At 46.8% G+C, this 27991-nt stretch overlaps 1 protein-coding gene across 1 annotated transcript; it reads right to left on the bottom strand.

Annotated features, from left to right (window-relative positions):
• Positions 1–3: 3 nt before the first annotated feature.
• LOC134748278 (DNA damage-binding protein 1) lies at positions 4–27773 on the bottom strand. The gene is made up of 23 exons (XM_063683012.1): positions 27587–27773; positions 27110–27258; positions 26487–26752; positions 26092–26191; positions 24496–24601; positions 23681–23763; positions 22971–23124; positions 21782–22003; positions 20971–21133; positions 20453–20561; positions 19882–20066; positions 19210–19361; positions 14769–14940; positions 14310–14453; positions 13591–13714; positions 12104–12302; positions 6190–6323; positions 5624–5749; positions 5169–5318; positions 4523–4653; positions 3800–3966; positions 1307–1533; positions 4–157 (listed from the first exon to the last, which is right to left on the bottom strand). Exons 1-23 carry the CDS (start codon positions 27645–27647, stop codon positions 74–76), a joined length of 3408 nt encoding a protein of 1135 aa, XP_063539082.1. The 5' UTR covers positions 27648–27773; the 3' UTR covers positions 4–73.
• Positions 27774–27991: the final 218 nt, after the last annotated feature.

The raw sequence follows: 27991 nt of genomic DNA, 5'->3' as shown, positions 1-27991 counted from the left end.
CAATAGGGTTGTGAAACATTTTATGTTGGTAGGCAAATTTTCATATGTTAAATCTTAGTTATATCCTATAGGCCTAGTGTATCCTCGTGAGGTCCTCCACGATCTTCACCAGGTCGTCCACCGTCGCGTCGCGCATCATGCCGCCGCCGTCGTCGATCTGAACAACAAAATAACATTAAGTGCCAGTTGCACCATCCGCAGTTGCCAGACTGATCAACGTCACCCTGCGCTCCGCGGCGGTTTACTATGAAACTTTACATACAATAAAATTTAGCGAACTCTTTAACGATGACAAACAGTTTGGTGCAACCGACCCTAAGTATCACTCCCTATGCTTTTAAAGTATGCCTTTATGGATGAGGGTAGACTGCATACCATAAGGTCGGGGTACTTTAGCCCTTACAAGGTTACTTTGCAAACCCATGAAATCCCATGAAAACGACATTATGTGATTAATCTATTTTTGTGTAAGCGTTTATTGTGCGAATAAATGGGTTTTCATAGGTGGACAAAGTAACCTTGTAAGGGCTAAAGTACCCCGATCTTACGGTATATGTATTTTGTAAAAAAATAAATCTTGTTTAGGAACCCTTTTGCTTTAGCAATAGAACCCACGGCCACAACCCATATGTGGCCAAGTGTAGTGTTCGTACGGCTGAGGTCGAGTAAAGAGGATATAATAGGATAGAGCGGTACTAAGCTTACTGACTATGGATGAGGTCTTGGTGGCTCAGTTGGCAGAGCGCTGGAGTATCGATCCAGAGGCCGTGAGTTCAAGTCTCACCCAAGGCAGTAATTTTTCCACTTTTAAATTTATTCTAAGCTTAATAGCATCGATCGCAGACGTTTCTGCTTGTTAAAAATTAATTTAGAGCGGTACTGTCATAGTAAATTTTGTAGGCACAGTAAACTGCCATCTATTGACACACGATTAAAACTAAAAATGAAGATGTATAAAAATACCATAAAATGTATTTATATGTGGATAAATGATTTTTTTTATTTGCATTAATTATTTTTATATGATTTTGACCCATGTTCTTTCACTGATATGCGTTAAAATTGTTAAATAACAAACGAAACCGTCAACGCCATCTATCCGAGAGTAGGCCAAAGGTGACACCATCTGTTTGAAAATCTAATTTTCTTCATTTTCGTGGCACGATTTTTCCTTAGACTGTATCCATCTATTACGGAGTTATATCTATCTTTGGGCCGAGGAAGCCCTCCGCGGGCTCGGTCTGATGTCGGTGTTGGAGGAAGTTTTCTGTTATCAACGCTAGTGTCGCTAGTGTAGTGTTCCTACCTGCAGCCCCTTGACGGTCTCCTTCTGCTTGTCGCGGTTGAGGTCTAGGAAGCTCTCAATGAGGTCGCCGTCGATGAAGCCCTCCGCGGGCTCGGTCTTGATGTCCGTGTTGAACGATCGCCAGAACGAGTGCGGCACCTTGCCCACCGACTTGATCGTGTGCGTGAGCCGCTCTTGCAGCTGCTGCAGGAACTCGTACAGCTCTTGCGTCAGTTGGACTACTAGGCCTGTGCAGAAACGAAATGTTGCATGAATTTCTAGCAACTTAAACGAAAATTCCGAGTTTTAGACTTTACCCCGTTGACATAAGGTAGAAATATCGAAGAGGAATAACTAGAAGCCGGATTGGAGCTCAACAATTACCCCACATGTATTGTGCAGGAAGCGACTCAACAGTACAGAACGCAGTTCGACAACGTCAAATATTGTAATGCCGCGCAAGAGGTTCGACATATATAATTATATTTTTTAATACAGTTGCTCAAAAAGTGGTACTTTTTGTGGCTGCGTAGCGTGTGAGAAGCTCAATTTCTCGAACTAAGTGCTTTTTTACTTTTTAGTTCCAAACTATACTTTCGAAACGCAGTTAAAATGTAATTTAGCTTGAGCAGGTACCAGGGCCTCATGAGTTATGAGGAGGTGTCGTTGACCAACCCGCGCCGGGCCCGCGGCGGCCGCGGCCGGGGCGCGCACGAGTATGAAGGTATCGCGGGCTGCGGCAGCTCGCGTATCGCGGGCTGTATAGGTACTTTTGGTTTTGGTTTGGTTTGGTGGTATGATTCTACTAATGATATATTAATTTATTATTTTTTCGCAATTGTATTAAAAAACGTCGTTTACAACCCGTGTGAAATGTCTTTTCACACTAGTTGTAAAATGTACTATTAGCTCAAATGTTTGTTGACCAGTCACAACTTTTAATAGCGGGCAATTGTGTAGGTATCGGGTAAGCTACTGGCGTAATTATACCCCATATTTATGAAAAAGGAATCATTGTCAGAGCAACCTGCCTGCCTGGCTACCTGGGCAATTTTCGGAAGCTCATTTTGTATAGACTCTACGCCGTCGCTATAAGGTTGACAGTGCCGTGACTCACATATAGCGCCGGTGACAGAGGCGAGCAGCACGGGCGAGGTGACGGGCGCGGCGGTGTCGGCGTGCGTGGCGACGCTGGGTTATAGACTCTACGCCGTCGCTATAAGGTTGACAGTGCCGTGACTCACATATAGCGCCGGTGACAGAGGCGAGCAGCACGGGCGAGGTGACGGGCGCGGCGGTGTCGGCGTGCGTGGCGACGCTGGGTTATAGACTCTACGCCGTCGCTATAAGGTTGACAGTGCCGTGACTCACATATAGCGCCGGTGACAGAGGCGAGCAGCACGGGCGAGGTGACGGGCGCGGCGGTGTCGGCGTGCGTGGCGACGCTGGGTCATAGACTCTACGCCGTCGCTATAAGGTTGACAGTGCCGTGACTCACATATAGCGCCGGTGACAGAGGCGAGCAGCACGGGCGAGGTGACGGGCGCGGCGGTGTCGGCGTGCGTGGCGACGCTGGGTTATAGACTCTACGCCGTCGCTATAAGGTTGACAGTGCCGTGACTCACATATAGCGGCGGTGACAGAGGCGAGCAGCACGGGCGAGGTGACGGGCGCGGCGGTGTCGGCGTGCGTGGCGACGCTGGGTTATAGACTCTACGCCGTCGCTATAAGGTTGACAGTGCCGTGACTCACATATAGCGGCGGTGACAGAGGCGAGCAGCACGGGCGAGGTGACGGGCGCGGCGGTGTCGGCGTGCGTGGCGACGCTGGGTTATAGACTCTACGCCGTCGCTATAAGGTTGACAGTGCCGTGACTCACATATAGCGCCGGTGACAGAGGCGAGCAGCACGGGCGAGGTGACGGGCGCGGCGGTGTCGGCGTGCGTGGCGACGCTGGGTTATAGACTCTACGCCGTCGCTATAAGGTTGACAGTGCCGTGACTCACATATAGCGGCGGTGACAGAGGCGAGCAGCACGGGCGAGGTGACGGGCGCGGCGGTGTCGGCGTGCGTGGCGACGCTGGGTTATAGACTCTACGCCGTCGCTATAAGGTTGACAGTGCCGTGACTCACATATAGCGGCGGTGACAGAGGCGAGCAGCACGGGCGAGGTGACGGGCGCGGCGGTGTCGGCGTGCGTGGCGACGCTGGGTTATAGACTCTACGCCGTCGCTATAAGGTTGACAGTGCCGTGACTCACATATAGCGCCGGTGACAGAGGCGAGCAGCACGGGCGAGGTGACGGGCGCGGCGGTGTCGGCGTGCGTGGCGACGCTGGGTTATAGACTCTACGCCGTCGCTATAAGGTTGACAGTGCCGTGACTCACATATAGCGGCGGTGACAGAGGCGAGCAGCACGGGCGAGGTGACGGGCGCGGCGGTGTCGGCGTGCGTGGCGACGCTGGGTTATAGACTCTACGCCGTCGCTATAAGGTTGACAGTGCCGTGACTCACATATAGCGCCGGTGACAGAGGCGAGCAGCACGGGCGAGGTGACGGGCGCGGCGGTGTCGGCGTGCGTGGCGACGAGCGAGCCGCATCGCATTACGTTCACCATGTCGCCCACGTGGAACTGACCCGTGTAGCCCATGTGTTGTCGCTCCTCGTCTGTTGTCGCCGCACTGGAATGTTATCATTAATAAATATGCTGCGCTAAGCTTGTAAGCAAGGGAAGGTAGAAATATTTAACACTACACGCAACGTCCGGCGTTAACCGGAGACCAAGATTAAAGGTTTCGACATACTGCAGCAAAGAGCAAAAAAAACGAATTGCATCACGCTCAAGATCCGCTCGCACGTACGAGGCGGGGCTGCGCGGTGCGTCGGCGATGCGATACGTTCTCATTTTCAAGCGCAAAATTCGCGTTCGACGCGTTTCGCTATAGTGTGAGCAAGACCTTAAACTTGATCAACGCTGTGGTATTTTTATAAGTACTTAACATGGAAATCAGCATACTTAATATCTTTTCATTACGATCTAATACTTCAACGGTAAATGACGCTGTCTTTCATCTTGACACCTAGCATATAGACAAAGGAAACTAAAACCAATAAGTATAGAATATTTCAGCTACCACGTGACAGCTGAACTGAATGATGTTTTACCGCACCATGTTTTGTGGTAATCGGATAATCAAACGTTAACGGTAGGAAACCCAGTTAATTTTCGATACCGACCTGTCTTTTTGGCAAACGAATAGATTGAAGCTGTTTTCGGCACCAAGGAACGTGTCATCATCTAATATTTCCACGGCCGTCATCCAGTTGGGGCTGTAGTCGCGCGCTATCTCCTCGAAACTACCCTCCATCTGGAAATACCGAATATAGTCTGTCAAGCCATTTTCGTCAGTAGAAGAAACGGAAAATTTAAAAAATGTAAACGCGAAAGGTAATCGTCCCAAATAAAATGTGAATTTCGGGCCTTTTTCTACTGAAAAAGTTGTTTGACCGGCTATACATTATTAATTTCCAATCAGGGCTTCTAAATGTTTGACCAGTAAGGCCTTCGGCTCTCCCGCTAATTTTGAATTGTATGACTTTTGACTTCCTTACCGCAAGCAAAAAGCTCGCGGGCCATTTTTACAGATCCTTGATCTAATCACAGTGCCATAACAGTTTCCGAGTGGCGTTTATGTGAAAATTATTTTATTGTACAGTCGACGTCAATGATATGTTTACAATTCTCGCATTATTATAAAGGAGTAAGGTGTAAAAGTGTACATATCTTTGACCTCGACTGTATTTAAATTGGCACTTAAACGTAAGGGAGACTCGTAATGAATCTTCAGGATTTTTTCTAGAAAACACAAATTGTTCGACTCACCTGTTTATACTGAAGAAGCGTCATGGACCGCATGAGATCGCCGACGAGTATAAAATCACCTTTTACTTTGAGATATAATGCTACTATGTTGTTGAAGTGACTACATTCCAATCTTAATTCTTTGTCTGAAGTCCATTCGAATAGACGAACCTGTAATAAAACAATTTGTTTTGTATATACATTTTGTCATCTTTCTGATATAACAAAGTAATTTACTAATGAATCTACAATAGGATGGGGCCTTATTTAATGTAGAAGGCATGTCTATTTTTCTATAAGATGTTCATCTTGAGTTGGTTATTGATTACGATGGTTACGTTAGTTACAAAACTTATTAAAACTAAAGCTTAATGCTTTTACCAAAATTTAAACAGACTATAGAAACATAACATTTTTACTAACCATAGCTTTGGGTACACTCCCAAATCAATAAAAATAAAATATCATCTACTCACCGTACTGTTTATTGAAGCTAACAATTTTCCATTGAATTCGACAAGAGAATAACATCCACCTTTAATATCTTTCTCAGCTACTTGAACTAGTTTGCCTTCCAACCAGTGGAATAGCAATATTCTTCCCTGCAATAAAAAAAAACTTATTTAGCTTAATATATCGAAAGTAAATAAATTAAGTCAACTATCAAGCATTTTTTTTATTCATTATTCAGCCTTTCGAGTCCCGCAATCGCAATTACGATAGAAAGTTACTGATCTCACAAAATGTATCAAATACTCTTAAGTTTTAAGAGAAAAACTCTTAAGAGAATGTCGGCGGAGGGTAGAGGGCGTGACTGCGGAACTTACGAGGTATTTGATATTGTCACTGGCTGGGACTCTAGGGGTTAACCCTAGTTTTAGTTAACCCTAGGGTTTAACTGTAGGGGTTAGGGGGTGAGTGAGTAAGTGAGATTTACGCCTTCATATTTAGGCCCTTGGGATCGGACAGGTTAAGAGTCAAGAGTGTCCCACTGCTGGGCAAAGGATCTACTGAGACTATATGAGAGCAATAGATTAAGTACCTGTTTCGGTTCCGACTCTTCAGGATTTAAAGTGGCCGTGCCGACGGCGTAATAATGGTTGTTGTCCTCGCCGAGCTTGCACGATACTAGAGACATGGCGTATTCGTTCGACATCAGTTGGTGCGCGTGTAATACTGCAAATATACAAGTCATGTTGACACTGGATTGAATACCAAATGTTACTGTGCGTAGAGTTGGATCAAGCTAACTCCGCACTGACAGGGTGTAAGAGTTTCAGCATTTAAGAGTTTGCCGGGGACTGGTGAGTTCTGTCGAATTTCACCTTCCCATACAAACGGAATGGCGCCGGACGTGGCGGCGGCGGCGGTGGAGGCGCACGCGCGCACGGCGGTGGCAGTGTTACCACTCACCTTCGAAGGTGTGCTGGTCGATGATGAGCAGGTTATGTATCTCGAGGTCGGCGGACTGCGGCGCGTGTTTGGGCGCCTGCGCGGCGGCGCCGGACTTGGCGGCGGCGGCGGTGGAGGCGCACGCGCGCACTGCGGTGGCAGTGTTACCACTCACCTTCGAAGGTGTGCTGGTCGATGATGAGCAGGTTATGTATCTCGAGGTCGGCGGACTGCGGCGCGTGTTTGGACGCCTGCGCGGCGGCGCCGGACGTGGCGGCGGCGGCGGTGGAGGCGCACGCGCGCACGGCGGTGGCAGTGTTACCACTCACCTTCGAAGGTGTGCTGGTCGATGATGAGCAGGTTATGTATCTCGAGGTCGGCGGACTGCGGCGCGTGTTTGGGCGCCTGCGCGGCGGCGCCGGACGTGGCGGCGGCGGCGGTGGAGGCGCACGCGCGCACGGCGGTGGCAGTGTTACCACTCACCTTCGAAGGTGTGCTGGTCGATGATGAGCAGGTTATGTATCTCGAGGTCGGCGGACTGCGGCGCGTGTTTGGGCGCCTGCGCGGCGGCGCCGGACGTGGCGGCGGCGGCGGTGGAGGCGCACGCGCGCACGGCGGTGGCAGTGTTACCACTCACCTTCGAAGGTGTGCTGGTCGATGATGAGCAGGTTATGTATCTCGAGGTCGGCGGACTGCGGCGCGTGTTTGGGCGCCTGCGCGGCGGCGCCGGACGTGGCGGCGGCGGCGGTGGAGGCGCACGCGCGCACGGCGGTGGCAGTGTTACCACTCACCTTCGAAGGTGTGCTGGTCGATGATGAGCAGGTTATGTATCTCGAGGTCGGCGGACTGCGGCGCGTGTTTGGGCGCCTGCGCGGCGGCGCCGGACGTGGCGGCGGCGGCGGTGGAGGCGCACGCGCGCACGGCGGTGGCAGTGTTACCACTCACCTTCGAAGGTGTGCTGGTCGATGATGAGCAGGTTATGTATCTCGAGGTCGGCGGACTGCGGCTCGTGTTTGGGCGCCTGCGCGGCGGCGCCGGACGTGGCGGCGGCGGCGGTGGAGGCGCACGCGCGCACGGCGGTGGCAGTGTTACCACTCACCTTCGAAGGTGTGCTGGTCGATGATGAGCAGGTTATATATCTCGAGGTCGGCGGACTGCGGCGCGTGTTTGGGCGCCTGCGCGGCGGCGCCGGACGTGGCGGCGGCGGCGGTGGAGGCGCACGCGCGCACGGCGGTGGCAGTGTTACCACTCACCTTCGAAGGTGTGCTGGTCGATGATGAGCAGGTTATGTATCTCGAGGTCGGCGGACTGCGGCGCGTGTTTGGGCGCCTGCGCGGCGGCGCCGGACGTGGCGGCGGCGGCGGTGGAGGCGGACGCGCGCACGGCGGTGGCAGTGTTACCACTCACCTTCGAAGGTGTGCTGGTCGATGATGAGCAGGTTATGTATCTCGAGGTCGGCGGACTGCGGCGCGTGTTTGGGCGCCTGCGCGGCGGCGCCGGACGTGGCGGCGGCGGCGGTGGAGGCGGACGCGCGCACGGCGGTGGCAGTGTTACCACTCACCTTCGAAGGTGTGCTGGTCGATGATGAGCAGGTTATGTATCTCGAGGTCGGCGGACTGCGGCGCGTGTTTGGGCGCCTGCGCGGCGGCGCCGGACGTGGCGGCGGCGGCGGTGGAGGCGCACGCGCGCACGGCGGTGGCAGTGTTACCACTCACCTTCGAAGGTGTGCTGGTCGATGATGAGCAGGTTATGTATCTCGAGGTCGGCGGACTGCGGCGCGTGTTTGGGCGCCTGCGCGGCGGCGCCGGACGTGGCGGCGGCGGCGGTGGAGGCGGACGCGCGCACGGCGGTGGCAGTGTTACCACTCACCTTCGAAGGTGTGCTGGTCGATGATGAGCAGGTTATGTATCTCGAGGTCGGCGGACTGCGGCGCGTGTTTGGGCGCCTGCGCGGCGGCGCCGGACGTGGCGGCGGCGGCGGTGGAGGCGCACGCGCGCACGGCGGTGGCAGTGTTACCACTCACCTTCGAAGGTGTGCTGGTCGATGATGAGCAGGTTATGTATCTCGAGGTCGGCGGACTGCGGCGCGTGTTTGGGCGCCTGCGCGGCGGCGCCGGACGTGGCGGCGGCGGCGGTGAGGCGCACGCGCGCACGGCGGTGGCAGTGTTACCACTCACCTTCGAAGGTGTCCTGGTCGATGATGAGCAGGTTATGTATCTCGAGGTCGGCGGACTGCGGCGCGTGTTTGGGCGCCTGCGCGGCGGCGCCGGACGTGGCGGCGGCGGCGGTGGAGGCGCACGCGCGCACGGCGGTGGCAGTGTTACCACTCACCTTCGAAGGTGTGCTGGTCGATGATGAGCAGGTTATGTATCTCGAGGTCGGCGGACTGCGGCGCGTGTTTGGGCGCCTGCGCGGCGGCGCCGGACGTGGCGGCGGCGGCGGTGGAGGCGGACGCGCGCACGGCGGTGGCAGTGTTACCACTCACCTTCGAAGGTGTGCTGGTCGATGATGAGCAGGTTATGTATCTCGAGGTCGGCGGACTGCGGCGCGTGTTTGGGCGCCTGCGCGGCGGCGCCGGACGTGGCGGCGGCGGCGGTGGAGGCGCACGCGCGCACGGCGGTGGCAGTGTTACCACTCACCTTCGAAGGTGTGCTGGTCGATGATGAGCAGGTTATGTATCTCGAGGTCGGCGGACTGCGGCGCGTGTTTGGGCGCCTGCGCGGCGGCGCCGGACGTGGCGGCGGCGGCGGTGGAGGCGGACGCGCGCACGGCGGTGGCAGTGTTACCACTCACCTTCGAAGGTGTGCTGGTCGATGATGAGCAGGTTATGTATCTCGAGGTCGGCGGACTGCGGCGCGTGTTTGGGCGCCTGCGCGGCGGCGCCGGACGTGGCGGCGGCGGCGGTGGAGGCGGACGCGCGCACGGCGGTGGCAGTGTTACCACTCACCTTCGAAGGTGTGCTGGTCGATGATGAGCAGGTTATGTATCTCGAGGTCGGCGGACTGCGGCGCGTGTTTGGGCGCCTGCGCGGCGGCGCCGGACGTGGCGGCGGCGGCGGTGGAGGCGCACGCGCGCACGGCGGTGGCAGTGTTACCACTCACCTTCGAAGGTGTGCTGGTCGATGATGAGCAGGTTATGTATCTCGAGGTCGGCGGACTGCGGCGCGTGTTTGGGCGCCTGCGCGGCGGCGCCGGACGTGGCGGCGGCGGCGGTGGAGGCGGACGCGCGCACGGCGGTGGCAGTGTTACCACTCACCTTCGAAGGTGTGCTGGTCGATGATGAGCAGGTTATGTATCTCGAGGTCGGCGGACTGCGGCGCGTGTTTGGGCGCCTGCGCGGCGGCGCCGGACGTGGCGGCGGCGGCGGTGGAGGCGGACGCGCGCACGGCGGTGGCAGTGTTACCACTCACCTTCGAAGGTGTGCTGGTCGATGATGAGCAGGTTATGTATCTCGAGGTCGGCGGACTGCGGCGCGTGTTTGGGCGCCTGCGCGGCGGCGCCGGACGTGGCGGCGGCGGCGGTGGAGGCGCACGCGCGCACGGCGGTGGCAGTGTTACCACTCACCTTCGAAGGTGTGCTGGTCGATGATGAGCAGGTTATGTATCTCGAGGTCGGCGGACTGCGGCGCGTGTTTGGGCGCCTGCGCGGCGGCGCCGGACGTGGCGGCGGCGGCGGTGGAGGCGCACGCGCGCACGGCGGTGGCAGTGTTACCACTCACCTTCGAAGGTGTGCTGGTCGATGATGAGCAGGTTATGTATCTCGAGGTCGGCGGACTGCGGCGCGTGTTTGGGCGCCTGCGCGGCGGCGCCGGACGTGGCGGCGGCGGCGGTGGAGGCGGACGCGCGCACGGCGGTGGCAGTGTTACCACTCACCTTCGAAGGTGTGCTGGTCGATGATGAGCAGGTTATGTATCTCGAGGTCGGCGGACTGCGGCGCGTGTTTGGGCGCCTGCGCGGCGGCGCCGGACGTGGCGGCGGCGGCGGTGGAGGCGGACGCGCGCACGGCGGTGGCAGTGTTACCACTCACCTTCGAAGGTGTGCTGGTCGATGATGAGCAGGTTATGTATCTCGAGGTCGGCGGACTGCGGCGCGTGTTTGGGCGCCTGCGCGGCGGCGCCGGACGTGGCGGCGGCGGCGGTGGAGGCGCACGCGCGCACGGCGGTGGCAGTGTTACCACTCACCTTCGAAGGTGTGCTGGTCGATGATGAGCAGGTTATGTATCTCGAGGTCGGCGGACTGCGGCGCGTGTTTGGGCGCCTGCGCGGCGGCGCCGGACGTGGCGGCGGCGGCGGTGGAGGCGCACGCGCGCACGGCGGTGGCAGTGTTACCACTCACCTTCGAAGGTGTGCTGGTCGATGATGAGCAGGTTATGTATCTCGAGGTCGGCGGACTGCGGCGCGTGTTTGGGCGCCTGCGCGGCGGCGCCGGACGTGGCGGCGGCGGCGGTGGAGGCGCACGCGCGCACGGCGGTGGCAGTGTTACCACTCACCTTCGAAGGTGTGCTGGTCGATGATGAGCAGGTTATGTATCTCGAGGTCGGCGGACTGCGGCGCGTGTTTGGGCGCCTGCGCGGCGGCGCCGGACGTGGCGGCGGCGGCGGTGGAGGCGCACGCGCGCACGGCGGTGGCAGTGTTACCACTCACCTTCGAAGGTGTGCTGGTCGATGATGAGCAGGTTATGTATCTCGAGGTCGGCGGACTGCGGCGCGTGTTTGGGCGCCTGCGCGGCGGCGCCGGACGTGGCGGCGGCGGCGGTGGAGGCGCACGCGCGCACGGCGGTGGCAGTGTTACCACTCACCTTCGAAGGTGTGCTGGTCGATGATGAGCAGGTTATGTATCTCGAGGTCGGCGGACTGCGGCGCGTGTTTGGGCGCCTGCGCGGCGGCGCCGGACGTGGCGGCGGCGGCGGTGGAGGCGCACGCGCGCACGGCGGTGGCAGTGTTACCACTCACCTTCGAAGGTGTGCTGGTCGATGATGAGCAGGTTATGTATCTCGAGGTCGGCGGACTGCGGCGCGTGTTTGGGCGCCTGCGCGGCGGCGCCGGACGTGGCGGCGGCGGCGGTGGAGGCGCACGCGCGCACGGCGGTGGCAGTGTTACCACTCACCTTCGAAGGTGTGCTGGTCGATGATGAGCAGGTTATGTATCTCGAGGTCGGCGGACTGCGGCGCGTGTTTGGGCGCCTGCGCGGCGGCGCCGGACGTGGCGGCGGCGGCGGTGGAGGCGCACGCGCGCACGGCGGTGGCAGTGTTACCACTCACCTTCGAAGGTGTGCTGGTCGATGATGAGCAGGTTATGTATCTCGAGGTCGGCGGACTGCGGCGCGTGTTTGGGCGCCTGCGCGGCGGCGCCGGACGTGGCGGCGGCGGCGGTGGAGGCGCACGCGCGCACGGCGGTGGCAGTGTTACCACTCACCTTCGAAGGTGTGCTGGTCGATGATGAGCAGGTTATGTATCTCGAGGTCGGCGGACTGCGGCGCGTGTTTGGGCGCCTGCGCGGCGGCGCCGGACGTGGCGGCGGCGGCGGTGGAGGCGCACGCGCGCACGGCGGTGGCAGTGTTACCACTCACCTTCGAAGGTGTGCTGGTCGATGATGAGCAGGTTATGTATCTCGAGGTCGGCGGACTGCGGCGCGTGTTTGGGCGCCTGCGCGGCGGCGCCGGACGTGGCGGCGGCGGCGGTGGAGGCGGACGCGCGCACGGCGGTCGCGGCGCCGCCCGCCACGCCCCACTCCAGCTTGTCCACGCGCATTGTGATTACGCCGAACGTCTACAAACAAACAAGTTAGGCCTCATTATCACGAGCGCTTTTTCAGCGCGCGTTAAAAAAGCGTTTGAATGACACAAATGGAAACATGTGTACACGATGGCGGTAGCGCTTTTTTTTTTTTTTTCTTTTTTTTTTAATTTATTTAGAAACAAACAGTCTTATAAAACATGTAGGTGAATAAGCTGACAGCTAGAATTTATTACAATGTAGACCTATAGTTTCCTGTATGTAAATTATTAATAAAACTTAATACTATGAAATGCTATCTGAGACAACAGTGAAATTAACAAATAATGAGATAACTTAACCTAGCTTTAATACTAATTTAATAGAGAATAAACTTTCTTCTTATTCAAACGTTGTTGGATTTTTAACTTTAAGCCTTGGTCTTTAAATCGAACTTAGCGTGCGGGCAGATTCAAGCGCTTTTTTAACGCGCGTTGAAAAAGCGCTCGTGTGTAGGGTCACTTAGAGGTCAACTGTGGGTTTCGAGTTCTTTGGAAACATACAGGGTGTCCCAGAACAACCACGTCACAGTGACACCGTCAGAGTAAGGTAGGTCAACTGAAGAGAAACCTAACCAGCGTTTTTTTTTTACGTGGAGTAATGCAGTTAGGCATTCCGCCCAGCCGAACATGACCCCAATAAAAGTTGCATGGTTTTCGAGTTATCGATGCTGGTAGTTACTAAAAATGTTAAAACAAAGGGAAAAATTCTCAATTTTTATTTTTATTTCGGTAATAACTCGAAAACCGTGCGACTTTTACTGGGGTCATGTTAGGCTGGTTAGGTTCCACTTGAGTTGACCTACCTCCGGTGTCACTGTGACGTGGTTGGTCCCTCCTCCTTTCCAATTTAATTTTGACATCTACAATCTTAATTTATCTTACGCCGACTATTATAACCACCAATCCATAGGTAATGTCTTAAGGCATTAAGTCCACCACTATCTGTATTGTGTATCTACTTGCAATACGATAACAACAAAGCACGTTATAAATAAGACCTCAACCGTGCATTGACTAAATCAGGGGTCGGCAACAGGCGGCCCTCTCACTTGCGGCCCGCGAGCCTCCTTGGCTATTTTGTATATAATTTTGGCAAACGACAATACCTGATAAAGTCATAAATATTAACAAAGTGCGGCCCGCGTCAATTTCGTTAACTACTATGTGGCCCTTGGCTGCTAAAAGGTTGCCGACCCCTGGACTAAATAATCACCACATGAAAAAAAAACTATTAAAAACCTACACAAATCATATCAAAATGTTTAGTCGAATTTGGTTACCTGTGAAGCTTCCTGATAAGCGATGCGTCGAGGCGTCTCACCGAGCGGTACTGTCCTTATATGAAGTTTTTGAATTTCGTCTATTGTGCCTATGGTTACCGTGCTGTCTGTGGCTAGGGCCAAACTATTGGAAAAAAAAACATTAATAGTTTTAACCTTAATCACTCCTTTTTTAAATTATTACTCATGCAAACGTAAAAGGTGAAACATGTACAAGGACTACGAGGGGACTTGTGTCATGTCAGGAAGGCCGTGTCGGAGACGAGTGAGCGAGGCGACATCTATTGGTTTTTTTTTTTTTTTTTTTTTAATATTATTGCTTTATTGTGTTTACCGTTGTGCTAATTTTTAGTGTCGTCTTGAAGTACGAGTGTATCTTTACTAGGCACAGTCGGAAGAAAAATTTGTTTAAATAAAACAGCATTGCGTTACAAATAAAATAAAAGGCTAGAGACCAAGAGTCTGCAACGATTTTGATAGCACATGCAGTGGAAGTGTTTTAAACGTTAAATTTCTATGAAGTTATAACGTAAAAATAACACTTGCACTCCGTGTGCTATTAAATTCGTCGCAGACTTGTCTCGGTCTAACTCTAGGTATGTTTGTGTAATCCGTTTATTCGATTAAAGACAAGTTTCTAACATGAAGGTAGAAAAAAATATAATTTATTTTCGGGGATTTCATGTGCACTAGGCTGTAATATTGCAATATTATATTACCTGTCAGGATAAGCAGCCGCGTTCAACGAGCACATGTGTGTGACCTCTTTGAGGTTCACGTTCGAGAAGACGAGCTTGTGATTCGAAGAGAAGATGACGGTGGGCCGGTCGGAACACGCGAATATGTTGGTTGTAGATAGTGATCTGTAAATAAATAAAAATATTACGGATTGACCTTGTTTTGTTGTTAATGTTAAAACTGTTAAGTGGATGTGCTCATGTTCCTTGAAGGGACGTAACTGGTAATTTTGCCTCGAATCACCAGATAATAAATACGATTGGACCAAAAATGATTAAATTTAATTTGGCGGCCGGCTTTATATAATTTTAATGATGGATTCATGTTTAGTATTCTGGGATTACCAGATAACGGTTTTTTAAGCATTCGGGCAAAATTGACCATGACACTATACCTATATAAAGCACTACACTGTGCTATTATGTTGATGTTGTACATACCGGAAACTTCTAAGTACAGTGGGTTGCGTGCCGAGTGTGACGCGTTTTCTGTTCGTCAGCACGCCAGTCTTCGGATCCACGGTGAAGTAGAACATAGAGCCATCACCTAACGCGCAGAGTAAATAGCACACGCCTTCGAGAGTGCAGATAAGCAGCGAACGCGGAATTATTTCTGTGGAAGAAAGGGTAATTTAGTACTAAAGTGTACTTCTCATTAACTAAAAAAGCAGCCTTCTTATAGCTAGAAATCAAAGCGCTGTATCATACGGTTGTCTACACTCCACGCGCATAACAGCTGTGGCCAGCTCTAAGGCTCATTGTCAAACTATCAAAGGCTCAGATTTGTACCTGAGGTGGATTATACTTTTTTTTGCTGAACCAAATAGAACCCGTCACTGAGCAAGGTTATCATAAGTTTAAGAGGAAAATATAACAAATACAGGGTGGGCCAGTGATAAATGCATTTAAAAAAAATTAATAAATAATCAATTTTTATGTTTTTAAGTAAAAATTATAATTAGAATTTGGGATAAAGAAATAAATTTTACGTTTTAAAAATTTTATCATCAAGATGTCGTCCGTAGCGGTTGCGGCACTCTTCCAGTCTTGCTTGTAAATTTTGAAAGACGTAACAAGACTTTCGTGTTAAGAGATTTCCTGGCTCCGAAACTTCACGAATCGTATGGGTACAACAACAACACATGGTTTCAGCAAGACGGGGCCACCTGCCATACAAGTAACGTGACCCTGGAAGTTTTGCGTGAAATGTTTCCTCAAAAATTAATATCGCGGCGAGGTGACATTGCTTGGCCTCCCAGGAGCCCTGACTTAACTTCGGTAGACTTCTTTTTGTGGGGTTACTTGAAGAGTACTCCAATAATCCGACAACCACAGCAGAATTAAAGGAGAATATTCGTCAAGAAATCCAATCAATATCTCCGCAACTTCTAACGAAAGTCTTTCAAAATTTCATTTCTCATTGTCATTTTTCTCATTGTCTTTCGGTAAATATAGTAGTGGTCTGCGGAGCCTATTTTTTCCATAGCTGTGTAATACTTTGCTTAAAAAATATGTAATTGTTTTATAGTCTTATGTAACGTATGTATGTTTGTAAGCATGATTGATACTTAGGTACTTTATTAGTTGTGTATCCAATTGTTACTTTTGTAGGCAGTGCCGAACAAGCCCTGTTTCTACTTGTTATCAATATCAGTATGTTATAATTAATGGAACTACAGGTCTTATTGTATATCTGCAAGTTTAAACTTATCTGTATTGACTGTTTGTTTCCTAAATAAATTAAAAAATATATATTACAAGCAAGACTGGAAGAGTGCCGCAACCGCTACGGACGACATCTTGATGATTTAATTTTTAAAACGTAAAATTTATTTCTTTATCCTAAATTCTAATTATATTTTTTATCTAAAAACATAAAAATTGATTATTTATTAAAAGAAATTTAAATGCATTTATCACTGGCCCACCCTGTATATAATGTATATGGCACTGGCGGTTGAGGCATTTGGGCCTTGGTCGTGAGACACCAAAAAACTAGTGAAAGCAATTTCACAGAAACTTATTGGTGTATCTGGCGACCTCCGGGCAGGGGCGTTGTTTGCCCGAAGACTAAGCTTAGCCCTGCAAAGAGGGAACGCGGCCAGTGTCTTGCCAACAATAGGATTAGTTAGCGATAAGTTTGTGTTTTTGTGTTAGGTTTTAGTTAGTAGTATGTAAAGATTTAAGGTGGTTCGATTTTCATAAAAAATTCAATCTGCTTTAATTAAGGCACTACACACTATTACTTCACAAATATTTGCTCATTTATCTACTTTCGAATATTCGTTTGCGCTAAATTAATAGAAAAACTTTGTTTCATACAGAAATCATACATAAATCAACGTAATTTTTTCATCAATTTTACGTATGTGTGTGTCACAAATGTCGTGTACAAATACGTTGCGTGCGGCGTTGCCACTCTATGACGTTGGCGACGTTGCCTGGCCGACCTGGCAGGATTTGCAGTGCCGTCATGTTTAGTGCATTTTTATTTGACAGTGTTGACACTGACACATAGGGTCATGTTTATTGTGACATCAATTTGTTTGTATAAATTGAAAATGATAGCAACGTCTAAATCAAGTTACAAAAATCATCGGTGTTCTGGTCCGCGAAAATCCAGAAAAACTCAGACTCAATTGAAGCGGAATTCATGATGGTAAAGTTTCGTAAGGTAGGTACAGTTTCATTCCTTCATTGTACATTGTAATTTTCTCGTGCCGATCTTTTTAGAAAATAATTCTCACTTCTTCCGTAATGGTAGATATAAGCAGTGAACAATACCTATATAATGTAATTATTACTGTTTTGGTTGCCGAATAGTCAATGTGTCACTAACTCTAGGTTTTTTTAGGTATCGTGCAAAATGAAGAGGCATTCTTGGAAATAAAATGTTTTCCTTCATTAGCCAGAAAAAATCAGGACATCCTCACTGCAATAAAGTAAAATAAAACATTTTCTGGGGATGAAAATTATGGAATTTTGTCTATGAATGAAAAACACAATTATTACTAGGTAAGTAAATTATAACTTTATTAGAATCCATATTGTTGCATCATCTTTCTTCCTATAACATTAGAGATTTTGTGCTATCATGATATTATTTTTCTTTCAGGTACAGGGACAACTACGGATAACAAATATGAAAAAATGTTATTTCATTTGTTGTGTGAATCCATCTACACCAACAAGACATCCACTGCTGGACATAGGCCTCCCCAGGGATCTCCACAACGACTGGTCTTGCAAGACCGGCCAAAATATCGAGAAATAAATAATATAAATAAACATGATAAATATCCCGTTTTCTATAATAGTTATAATTAGAAGGCCATGCAATGTTGTTACTCACTGTACCTACTTGAATCCAAAAAAAATATATAAAAAAGTTTTAAGTTTATTTTACAATTACTACTTTTTTATTAGTACATTACGATACAAGTGCGAAAAGTAGGAAATTGGCAACGAGTGGCGATAAATTGAAACACGACCGAAGGAAGTGTTTTAATCGACACGAGTTGCGAATTACCTTTTCGCACGTGTATTGTACAACGTTTTACATTACATAATTATGGCCCTTTACATTTTCGACATATGCACGTATTGTACTAATTGTAACGTATATGTAGCACCATATGTACTAAAAAGTATTTTACAGTACATATGGTGCAACTTTCTCGCCCTAGTGCGTAAAGAGCACTTTTCATGCATATGTCGAAAGTTTAAAGGGCCATATGCACTGTAAAACGTTGTACGATACACGTGCGAATAGGTAATTCGCAACTCGTGTCGATTTAAAACACTCTCTGCGGTCGTGTTTTAATCTGTGGCCACTCGTTTCGAATTTTCTCTTTTCCGCACTTGTATCGTAAATAACTATTTCAAACTGCAAGGGTACGATGATAGATCTCAATTCAATATAATTTTGTAACATTTGGCATTATTAGGTTATAAATTGTATGGAGATGAAATCTATCATCGTACCCTTCCTTATAATATATGTGGCGTTTTCAACCAAACGGGTACCTACTTATTGTTGTCATATTTCCATAAAGCTTCAAAATGAAATCTACCTAATCGACAACCGACAATGTGGTACCTTTAAGTTCAAAATGTCACATATTTTTATAAAACGTTATAAACTAATTTATTAATAATACTGAATATCTGGGAGAAAAAGAAAACATAAGTAAAAACTCAAAAATGCTCGTTTTCCCAGAGATAAGACCTAGCTAGATCGAACCCCTTACAGCAAATTTCATCGAAATCGTTAGAGCCGTTTCCGATATCACTGAAATATATTTCGGTTATATCGGAATCGGACAAAAATTCGAAGAATAAAAGGTATAAGAATCATAAGATAACACAAAAACGACAAAAAAAAGTACCCCTGACGTACCAGTCTCGAACCCGAATCCTCTTGCACGTATTGCCACGAACATACCGCAACGCCATTGCAGCATACTTACACTGCATGAAATTGTCTACTACAAGCATCACGGAAACACTGTTTGCATGTGTGAGTAATAGTAGGAAATAGCATGACAGAAACACTCTGTCGACTTTAAAAGTGTTTTTTGCACTAATGAAGTATTCAATGTTTATTATAATAGTTCAATATTTATGTAAAGAGTGCGCTAAACATACTTTTAAGTATACAGATACCAACACTATTCCACAAAAAAATAAAACCTGAAAATTTGCGAAGTGACGCCATCTAGCGGGGTTTAAGCTTTGGGTAACCTAGTCGAACCACCTTAATGGAGTTAATTAAATATAACAATAAGTTTATTTGAATACCGATATTTCTATAATGGTGCTCTTAATTCAGTGACATGATATCTCGCTGTTTTCTCATCTGATATATAACAAGACAACTAACCTCCAGACAGTTTCTCAGTGTGTAGAGGCCTGAGATCCGGCAGCCTCAGTACTCTGACGGATATATCCGTCCACAACCCGACGCCAAGTAACGCCGTGTCGCCGCCGGGGCCTAGGTCCAAGCAGGCCACTTCTTCGTCCATGCACACCTCCCTGATTTAAAAAAAAAACTCTTAAAACTTCTAAGGGCATTATTCATTCATCTATTTCCCGTCTTAATTGAAAAAGATGCAAAAAAACATGAGGACGTGTAACAAGCAGAATGACCGAGTGGTGCGAATTGCGGCAGCAGCGTGAGGGTATTAGCCTAAGTACGAGTGAGAGGTCAGCTCGCAGTGTCTCGCTCCTACCTTTTGTCACTCGCCGCTATAGTCGAAGTAACAAAGAATAGATTTTTGACAGACTATGACTAATGAATTGATCCTTATATAATAATATGAGAGCCTTAGATTACGTTGCTCCGAGTACAGCTGCTGCGCGATGTCGTTACGAGATGTATAGCACTCCAACTCGGCCATTCTGCTTGTAACACGTCCTCAGGGACATTCCACAAAAAACAACGCGAATCACAATTTCATGCGGGTTTTTGATACAATTAAGTGCCAATATGTCGTGGGATGATGGATAACATCAGATTTTTTTTTCTGTCTTGGTTTTAAGCAAATACACTCACGCTAAGGTTGTAAGCGAAGCATCGCCGAGCGCGACGAGGTAGATGCGCGGTCCGGCGGCGCACACGCAGCGCGTCTCACTACACGCCACCACGGACACACCTCGAGACCCGCCAACAGCCCATTGTGCTGCTAGCGTCCAGCCAGACTCTTTGTGTGCGATCAGGGATATGCCTTCATCCGTAACCTGTCACAACCAGAACATTACTATGACAACTACAATCCTACCACTTAGGTAGGTAGGTAAAATTGTGACGCTACAGCACAGAATAAATAATAGTACTACCGTACAGAAAGGAACCTTCCTACAAAACCGAAGTTTGACAGCGGTTCAGGGTCGAATCATGCTATCCCTTTCTAATATATGGTACTATCCCTTTCGGCTATTTAGTTTATCTGTGGTCGTGCACGCAAAGTGACGTCAAGTTGTGCCAACCCTAATGATTGCTCGGAGCAATGCTGAGCCGAACGGAGCCGAGTTTGCCCGAAGCGAGGAGATTCGCACCCCTGGCTACAGACACGAAACCTTTAGAGACACTTTCAACCCTTATAACTTTTTTTCATAATTATTACCTGAATGAGTTGATTGTGGCATACATTTCCCGTGTAAAAAGTCTGTCTGTCTGAGACGAAACCTTTGATTTCTGTCTCCTCCACTTCCTCTCCATTCAGTGTCAATACCCTGCAAAATAAGACAACATATAGTTTAGCATAAAAGAGAAATTAAGCTAACTAGAGGAAAAACTGCAAAGTTGCAGTAACCGTCACCATCATCTATCTTTGTAGCGTTTTCCGGCTTTTTGTCGCTGCTCCCTGAAGGTCTTTTTTTTTATTGAATAAGAAAACAAATTACAGTTTGGAAATTAATACAAGACCCATTGTAGGCAAACGCATCGTGTATTTGACCAGACAATTTCTCAGAGGGTTTCTCTGGAGTTGTCCCGACAATCTAATCCCAAAAATTTGAGTCAGCACAGTTTTTGGGATTTTTCACAAGAATCAGTTCAGGAATGCCACCTAAAGAGGAGAACAGCTGGATAAACAAAGGCATTTTCGCCCAAGCTTCGATAATATGTATAAGCAATTGTTACCTGGTCTGTCCTACAAATGCTAGCACCAACGTGTCATGGTAGGTGGAATCTTGGGCTAGTGTCAGCGCCCACATGCCCTTAATGCCCGGCAGGTCTATGGAGGCCTGCTCCTGGATGCCGATGCCGTTTCTAATGATGCGCAGCGAGCCCATTTTGAAAGCACCTGGAAAGATGGTTGCATGTGAGAATACGTTTGTGTAGTTGAAATTAACACTTTACCGGCTTTACCGCATGCGCAGCCATATATGACAGTTATAATATTCAACTCTATTGATAGCTATAAGTTCAATTTGAATTGATGAATGAAGGAAGGTGGTAGAAAAATCCAATCTTATCAAGTCATCAAGTGACATATGTAGTTCAAGATGGCAGCCATGTTCTTCTTAATAATGTTGTTTTCAGGTTCTGCAGATTCCTAAATCACAGCCAATGCGACCCAGCACTGACTTGTTTGTGTTGTCATTGGAGTCGTTTTTAGGGTTTCCGAGTTTTTGGCTGTTCTAGTGTTCCAATCCAAACTATACAAACTTTTTTCGGAGTGTGCACCAATCAGGTTGATGTATTTTAAGTAAAACAATATCTAAATTTACACAGACATAAAAAACAAGTAAATACTCTTAATTGTGTACCATAAAGTTAAAAATAGACAGAAAATGGATTACAAGTTCAAACTAGGTAACAACAGGTGGTTTTATCGCTCAAAAGCGGTCTTTTGTGACTCGCCAGGCTCATTTTCCACAGCTCTATATCACTTGACTTAGTACTGTAAGCGGTTTATAGTAACTATAAGCTTGTGTCTGAATAAACTGACCCGAGCACGTGATGAGCTGGTTCTGCCCCTGGCGCTCCAGGTCCACCACGCACATGTCCACGATGGGCGCGAGGCTGGTGAAGGACTCCATGGTCTGCACGTACTGCGCCGCCTCGTCCCGGGCGGCCGACAGGCGCACCAGCGCCGAGTCGCCGAACCGGGACCCGATGAACACGACGCCGTTGTCGAGGTATGTCATGCATTCGGGGATCGGGATTTCGCCTTAGGAAAAAAAAATATGTAGTCTGTCAAGCCATTTCCGTCAGTAGAAATAAGCGGTAGATAAAAAAAAATGTAGATTTCGCGCCTTTTTTTACTGACAAGGTTGTTTGACCGGCTATAGCGATGTCTTTGTCGCGGCTCGCTAAGAAAGATCGGCAACATAATTCCAAGAATTTGTGACCCTCGTAAGGCCGGTCTTACTCATAGTAGGTACTATTAGGTACTAATTACTTCAATGTAACTTATACCATTACCAATTGGAACAGGGTTGCAGTATATACTGATTTAAACTAACACGATTTTCACTCATAATTTTAAAACTAACACGGAACTTAATCGCGTACAAACTTACGTTTATTTAAACGTCAGGCCATAAATAAACGTAAGTTTGTACGCGATTAAGTCCCGTGTTAGTTTTAAAATTAAGAGTTGCATTATTTCTTTTGTTTCGTTCTATTTTAAAACAAAATAAATACAACCATATTTCCTTTGCTATTTGGCTGTCAATTTGTTATTCAGAGACTCAACGGGCAAACCTGGACCTTGTCGGGTTTTGTCAGGTTTCAAAGCGATGTCTTGCTTCACCGAAAAGTAACTGATACGTCAATCGGTGATAGATGATAAGAATCTAGTCATAGTTAATACTCATTATTTCTACGCCTATTACGGCAGGATGTGCTGAACAAAAATTATTTTATTACATCTTACTAATGTACTGCATTCAAGAAATAAATAAATTATTATGATTATTATATGAATTTAATGTTATGTACAAAAGCGAGAAACAAATTGGTACTTCGCCGAGTTGAAACAGGGTGGGAACTACGAACAGGGTGGGACATAAATAGACAATCATAATTAGGTTCGCAAAGCGCGTACCTATAACTTTCCGACACAATAGGCGTAGAATAGTCGCCATCGTAATAAAATAAAAGTTTAATATAGTTGATAGCACAAAAGTACTCACCAAGTAACTCCACTTTAAGATCCTTGACCGCTTGAGTGCCGTCAATCTTCTCCTGCAGTTCTAACAGTAGCATAAACAAACGACCTGCAATATCGCCCAGCAGATACCGCAGACCGGCCGTGTCCACGCGACAGTAGCAGTTTATTGGTGTTAACTGTTAAATAAATGAATAAAAAATGTTTTATTGCCACTACCAAAAAACATTGCACAAGAGAAAAAACAAAATACACTTAATTGCACAAAAACATTATAGAAAACATGCACAAAAATTATAATAATAATTGAACGGTAAACTACATCTAGGTATGTTTGTGGTATAGGCACTGGGTACCAATCTCAGCTTTTTGCTAGATATATGTGGAAATATACACAGCGCTGATTTTCAGATAGGTCCATTTTTTTTGGACAGGTCGGTTGTTACACATCCATTGCACAAAACCAGTATGTACCTATACTGGTCATATTATATTAACAGCAACATTAAGGTTAAAGCTGAAAATTTGCTTTCTTAAAAAGGAGAGTATAATTAACGATTTTTAAAGTGTATTAAAAAAAATCTTACACAGATGGCGTTTTGACGAGCCTTGACTCGCTGGGCGCTCAAATAAAATAGTTCACATTTATGCCACGCCGATCGCGATCATCGTTTTTAGTTCCCCCACCATTTGCCTAGTGGTTGAAAAATGTGTGTTATTTTATCAAATACATACCTTGATTTGCGGCGGTGCAACAGCTACGTAATTCTGTCCATCGTGGTATACTATAGACTCTGTGCCAATGACGATAGCCCCACCTGCAAAAAGTTTAACTTATTCACTGCTTAGCAATGGTCGTAGTGTAACTACATAACATGGTTACAACCGTTAAAAGGTGTGTAAGTGGCAACAATGTGATTTCATTTCATTTATTTAGAAAACCAAACAGTCATATAAAAAAGTAAATTTTGTAGTCACAGTAAATTTACTGCCATCTTTCCACACAGGATTAAAACTTTTACAACGCCATTTGAATTTGATCCTCGTTCTTTCACTTGTGTGGTAAATTTGTTAAATATCAAAAGGTGTCGCCACCTACACGAGTATAGGCCAAAGGTATGGCGCCATCTTTTCGAGTGTTTAAGTTGGTGTTCTAATAGTTTTAATTGTGTGTCGAACGATGGCAGTAAATTTACTGTGACTACAAAATTTACTTTTGACAATATGCCTCTATACTAAATTCTGTTTGATAATGGGTTAGGAATTAAAAAAACAATTTATTGCATGTATGGTGGCATACGAAAAATCCATGAGATGCGGTTACAAAATGGACATGGCAGATTTATGTGGCTTGTCAAAGCAATTTTAGAGGTCTCGATCACACTTTTATATACATATTTTCTTCTTTTACGTGTTACGTATTACTATACCAATATATAATTATTTGATTTATCAAGAGGTTGGTTAATTTCTTTGGTGAAGTATATACATAACATATGCTTCTTTTGTTATTTAACTTATCCAAAGTAAATCAATAAAAATATGCTTACCAAGTGGACTAGGCACTGGTATCAGAATGGATGCCTCAGTTTCAACATTATCCTGTCTCCAGGGAACCTTTCCAAATTCTTTATCTCTTAAATTTATTTCATGAGTCTGAAAACAATTATTATATTTCTGTATAACTTAACACATACAATACACAGCAGTGTAACGCATTTATATTGCGCAATGAGGGGGGTAAGTGAAATATTATATGAGTCTCAAGTAACAATATTCTTACGCCGACTTACACACAATGTTTTTCATCACACTTGCGAAGAAAAAACTAAATTTTAAGCAAAATTATTCTTAAATATGGTGTCATTTCAAACATTTGTCCGCCATTTTGACGCGCATCGGCATTCAGTCACAATTTAAAATTGTGTAAAAATATTTTAAATAACTATTAAATCAAATATTTTAAAGCATAAACAAAAAAATACATATAAAAGTCAGTATTTTCAAAGTAAAGCTTATTTATACCTGCTTGGTTCATATGAATTAGTGACATAATAAAAAAATTTAAAAAAAGCTATAACGCCTATGATGCTCTCCTGACTGATTTCGGCCACAGTGACTGTGTACTCTGGAGTAGGCAATTTTTAATTCACGTTATTAGCGTGTAGCTGATCCGCTCTCTGGTGCGCCCTTAGGTGGCTCACGTACCCTATCTTCTTGCTAAATACTCGAGCACATTTTGGGCACGTCAGCGCGCCACCTGTGCATAGTTGTAGGGAATCGAGGTTGGCGGCCGAGCCTTAAGCTCATCTCGTTTCCTGTCGAGCTCACTGCGGCGTTCAGTCTCGAAATTGGTGACTCGATCGTGAATGAGGCGCCGCCACTCGGGCCGCTGCGCTGCCTTCCGCTCCCAGACCGAGGGTTGTAGTTTGCATCTCTTCATATGTCTTTTCAGAACATCCTTGTATCGTAAGTGCTGGCCACCACTTTTACGCTTACCATTCTGGAGTTCTGAAAAGAAGATGCGCTTCGCCACTCTGTCTTCTGACATCCGAGACACGTGCTCACACCACCGCAGCTGCCGCCTCATCAGATACACCTCAATGCCTCCGACATTTGCGCGCCTCAGGACGTTTGTACTATACTACGCCTATAACTCACTCATGAGTTATAGCTTTTTTTTTCAGAATCCATGGGGAACATGGGGAATCCGCGGGAACAATATAGGCCTTTGTCCTTCAGTACACCTGCATGAAATAAGATCTTTTCCGAGCAAGTGTGATGAAAAATGTGTTACCATTACTGTCATTACAGTTACACACAACACATTAGGTAGGCCACAATAACATTAGGTAGGCTGCCACTTGCAAACTATGCCTGCCTTTTAAGCTTAGTTTTGCATGCAGCAACAGCATTAGGTGCAGTGGCGTAACTAGGGGGGGCAGAGGGGGCAAGTGCGCCATCCAAGGGGGGGGCGTCAAAATGGGCAAGGCAGCAGCAGGGAAACTTTTGTCAGTCAGGGGGCGCAAATTTGGTGACTGCCCCAGGTGCCATATCCTCTAGCTACGCCCCTGATTTGGTGAATTAAGTAGTAGTTTCTGCATTATGCTGTATATATATATAAATGACTTTTACAGTTTGAATACCTTAATATGCCTCCCATTGAGATCTTGGTGTATTAATATTAGTGTAGGATTGGCACAGCCATGTAGAAACTCCGCATCATACACATTGAGTTCCTCCAGTCTGAAATGAATAGATAACACTTTTAAATGTCATACTTTACAAAACCCATCTACGATCCTGAACATTGAAAATAGAAATTGATTGTGGTAGCCACACTGATACATTATATTCACCTGTATATTATACAGTATGTCCTTCACAGCATAGATTCAATAATATCATAGATGATGAATATCGAGTGGAGGAAACGAGGGGAGGTCTTTGCCCAACAGTGGGACACTAAATTAGGCTAGTAAAAAAAAAAAATTTCATAGATAAACAATGAGTAGTTAAATAATATCAATAGATATCTCACCTCAAACTAGCCGCTTTCAGTTCCATAGAATCTTTATCAAGTGGTATAATTTTAAACAGTCCATCATACAACCGTAACCCGATAACCCTTGCTTGTGGGTCTATAACAGCCAGTATTCCATTCTCTGAAGGTTTGCCAATACTGTCAGAGACATTGCCGTGGGCCCGGGTGACCACTTCAAGCTCCCCGTTAGTGCCAGTCCTCCATTCCAGTATCATTGCATTGTAGCGTACTGTGAGTATGAACACTAAGTCTTTTGTTTCGTGCTGAAAATGTAGTTAATTACAAATTTTGGTACTTTTTACAAATTATACATATATTCAGGAATTCTTATGGATGGAAACAGTGAGTGATTTTGACTAGAAATAACATGAAAATTTCCAAACCCAAAGCAGGAGGTAAAATGTGTAATAAAAAGTTACATTTTGTTTGCATCACAATAAATAGAAGGTATCTTTTATAGCAAACAATAAATCTGTAAAAACAATAATGAAACTGTATATATCAGTTACTGCGCACAGTATGTATAAAAAAAACTAATTGGAACACAATGGATACAATAATGATATACAATTATACACAATATGTTAAATGATTAATTACTTCACATGATAGTTACTCACTGGAGGCCTGAAAAGCTTCATCTTAGCGACCCTTCCGTACAGTCCGACCTCTTTCATGGGGCGCAGCCCCTCCGGTGTCACTAAGTACATCTCCAATCGGTTCACCTTCGCGACCAACAGATTAAGATCCGTTGGCGATGTGAAATTGCCTTAAAGTTAATCATATGGCCATTTATTTACCTTCAGTTAATGTTTGAGTCTAAATGTTGTTCTAAAATTGGGTAATCTTAACGCAAAACAATCAAATCACGCAAAATAGCTAAGGTATGGAGTTGACAATACTATATTGCGCGCCGGGCAATATCTAACAAATAAGGCAACTCAACGCACAGTTTCACACGGGACATAAGTCTTCATTATTTTATACATTTACCAAATAGTACTACTCTACTAAAATATACCTAAAATATAATAAAAATCATAATATACAGACATAACCTCAATTTTCATGAAACAATTTTTCTTCGTTATAGTTACCTGTAATACATGATGTAACGGCCGTAGGCTTCTGGGCCGTAACAATGTAGTGGTATGCCATGATTTTAAGCCACAAAATAAACACTTTAAACTAAACTATTTTTATATTTCTCATAACAATATCCTTGCACAATCCAAACAATACTATCCGCCATCCGCCACAATTTGATTGAAGTGTTGTCAGCGAAATAATTAAAATGTAAAGGCTTTTTTTCATAGACCTAACATTACATAGATGAGGTATACGCTTTCGCCCGTGAGGGACAGAACATACGCAATGCGACAATATGATTGGTCGTTGGTCGAGTACATTTGTAGCCCACCATAAACCATACTAAATTTACGGTGGGGAATAAATAAAAATGTGAGACTGTGACAAGGACAAACAATAACTGCGCTTTCTCT

The sequence above is a fragment of the Cydia strobilella genome, chromosome 16, assembly GCF_947568885.1.
Source record: "Cydia strobilella chromosome 16, ilCydStro3.1, whole genome shotgun sequence".
Taxonomy (NCBI): Eukaryota; Metazoa; Arthropoda; class Insecta; order Lepidoptera; family Tortricidae; genus Cydia; species Cydia strobilella.
This window is presented reverse-complemented; position numbering and strand designations above follow the sequence as displayed.

Coding starts and splice junctions, on each gene's coding strand:
- LOC134748278 (XM_063683012.1), bottom strand. CDS start 27,647: ATGGCATACCACTACATTGTTACGGCCCAGAAGCCTACGGCCGTTACA. Junction 22,004..22,970: donor TCTTAAAGTGGAGTTACTTG/GTGAGTACTTTT, acceptor TTTTTTCCTAAG/GCGAAATCCCGATCCCCGAA. Junction 6,324..12,103: donor CGACCAGCACACCTTCGAAG/GTGAGTGGTAAC, acceptor GTATATTTGCAG/TATTACACGCGCACCAACTG.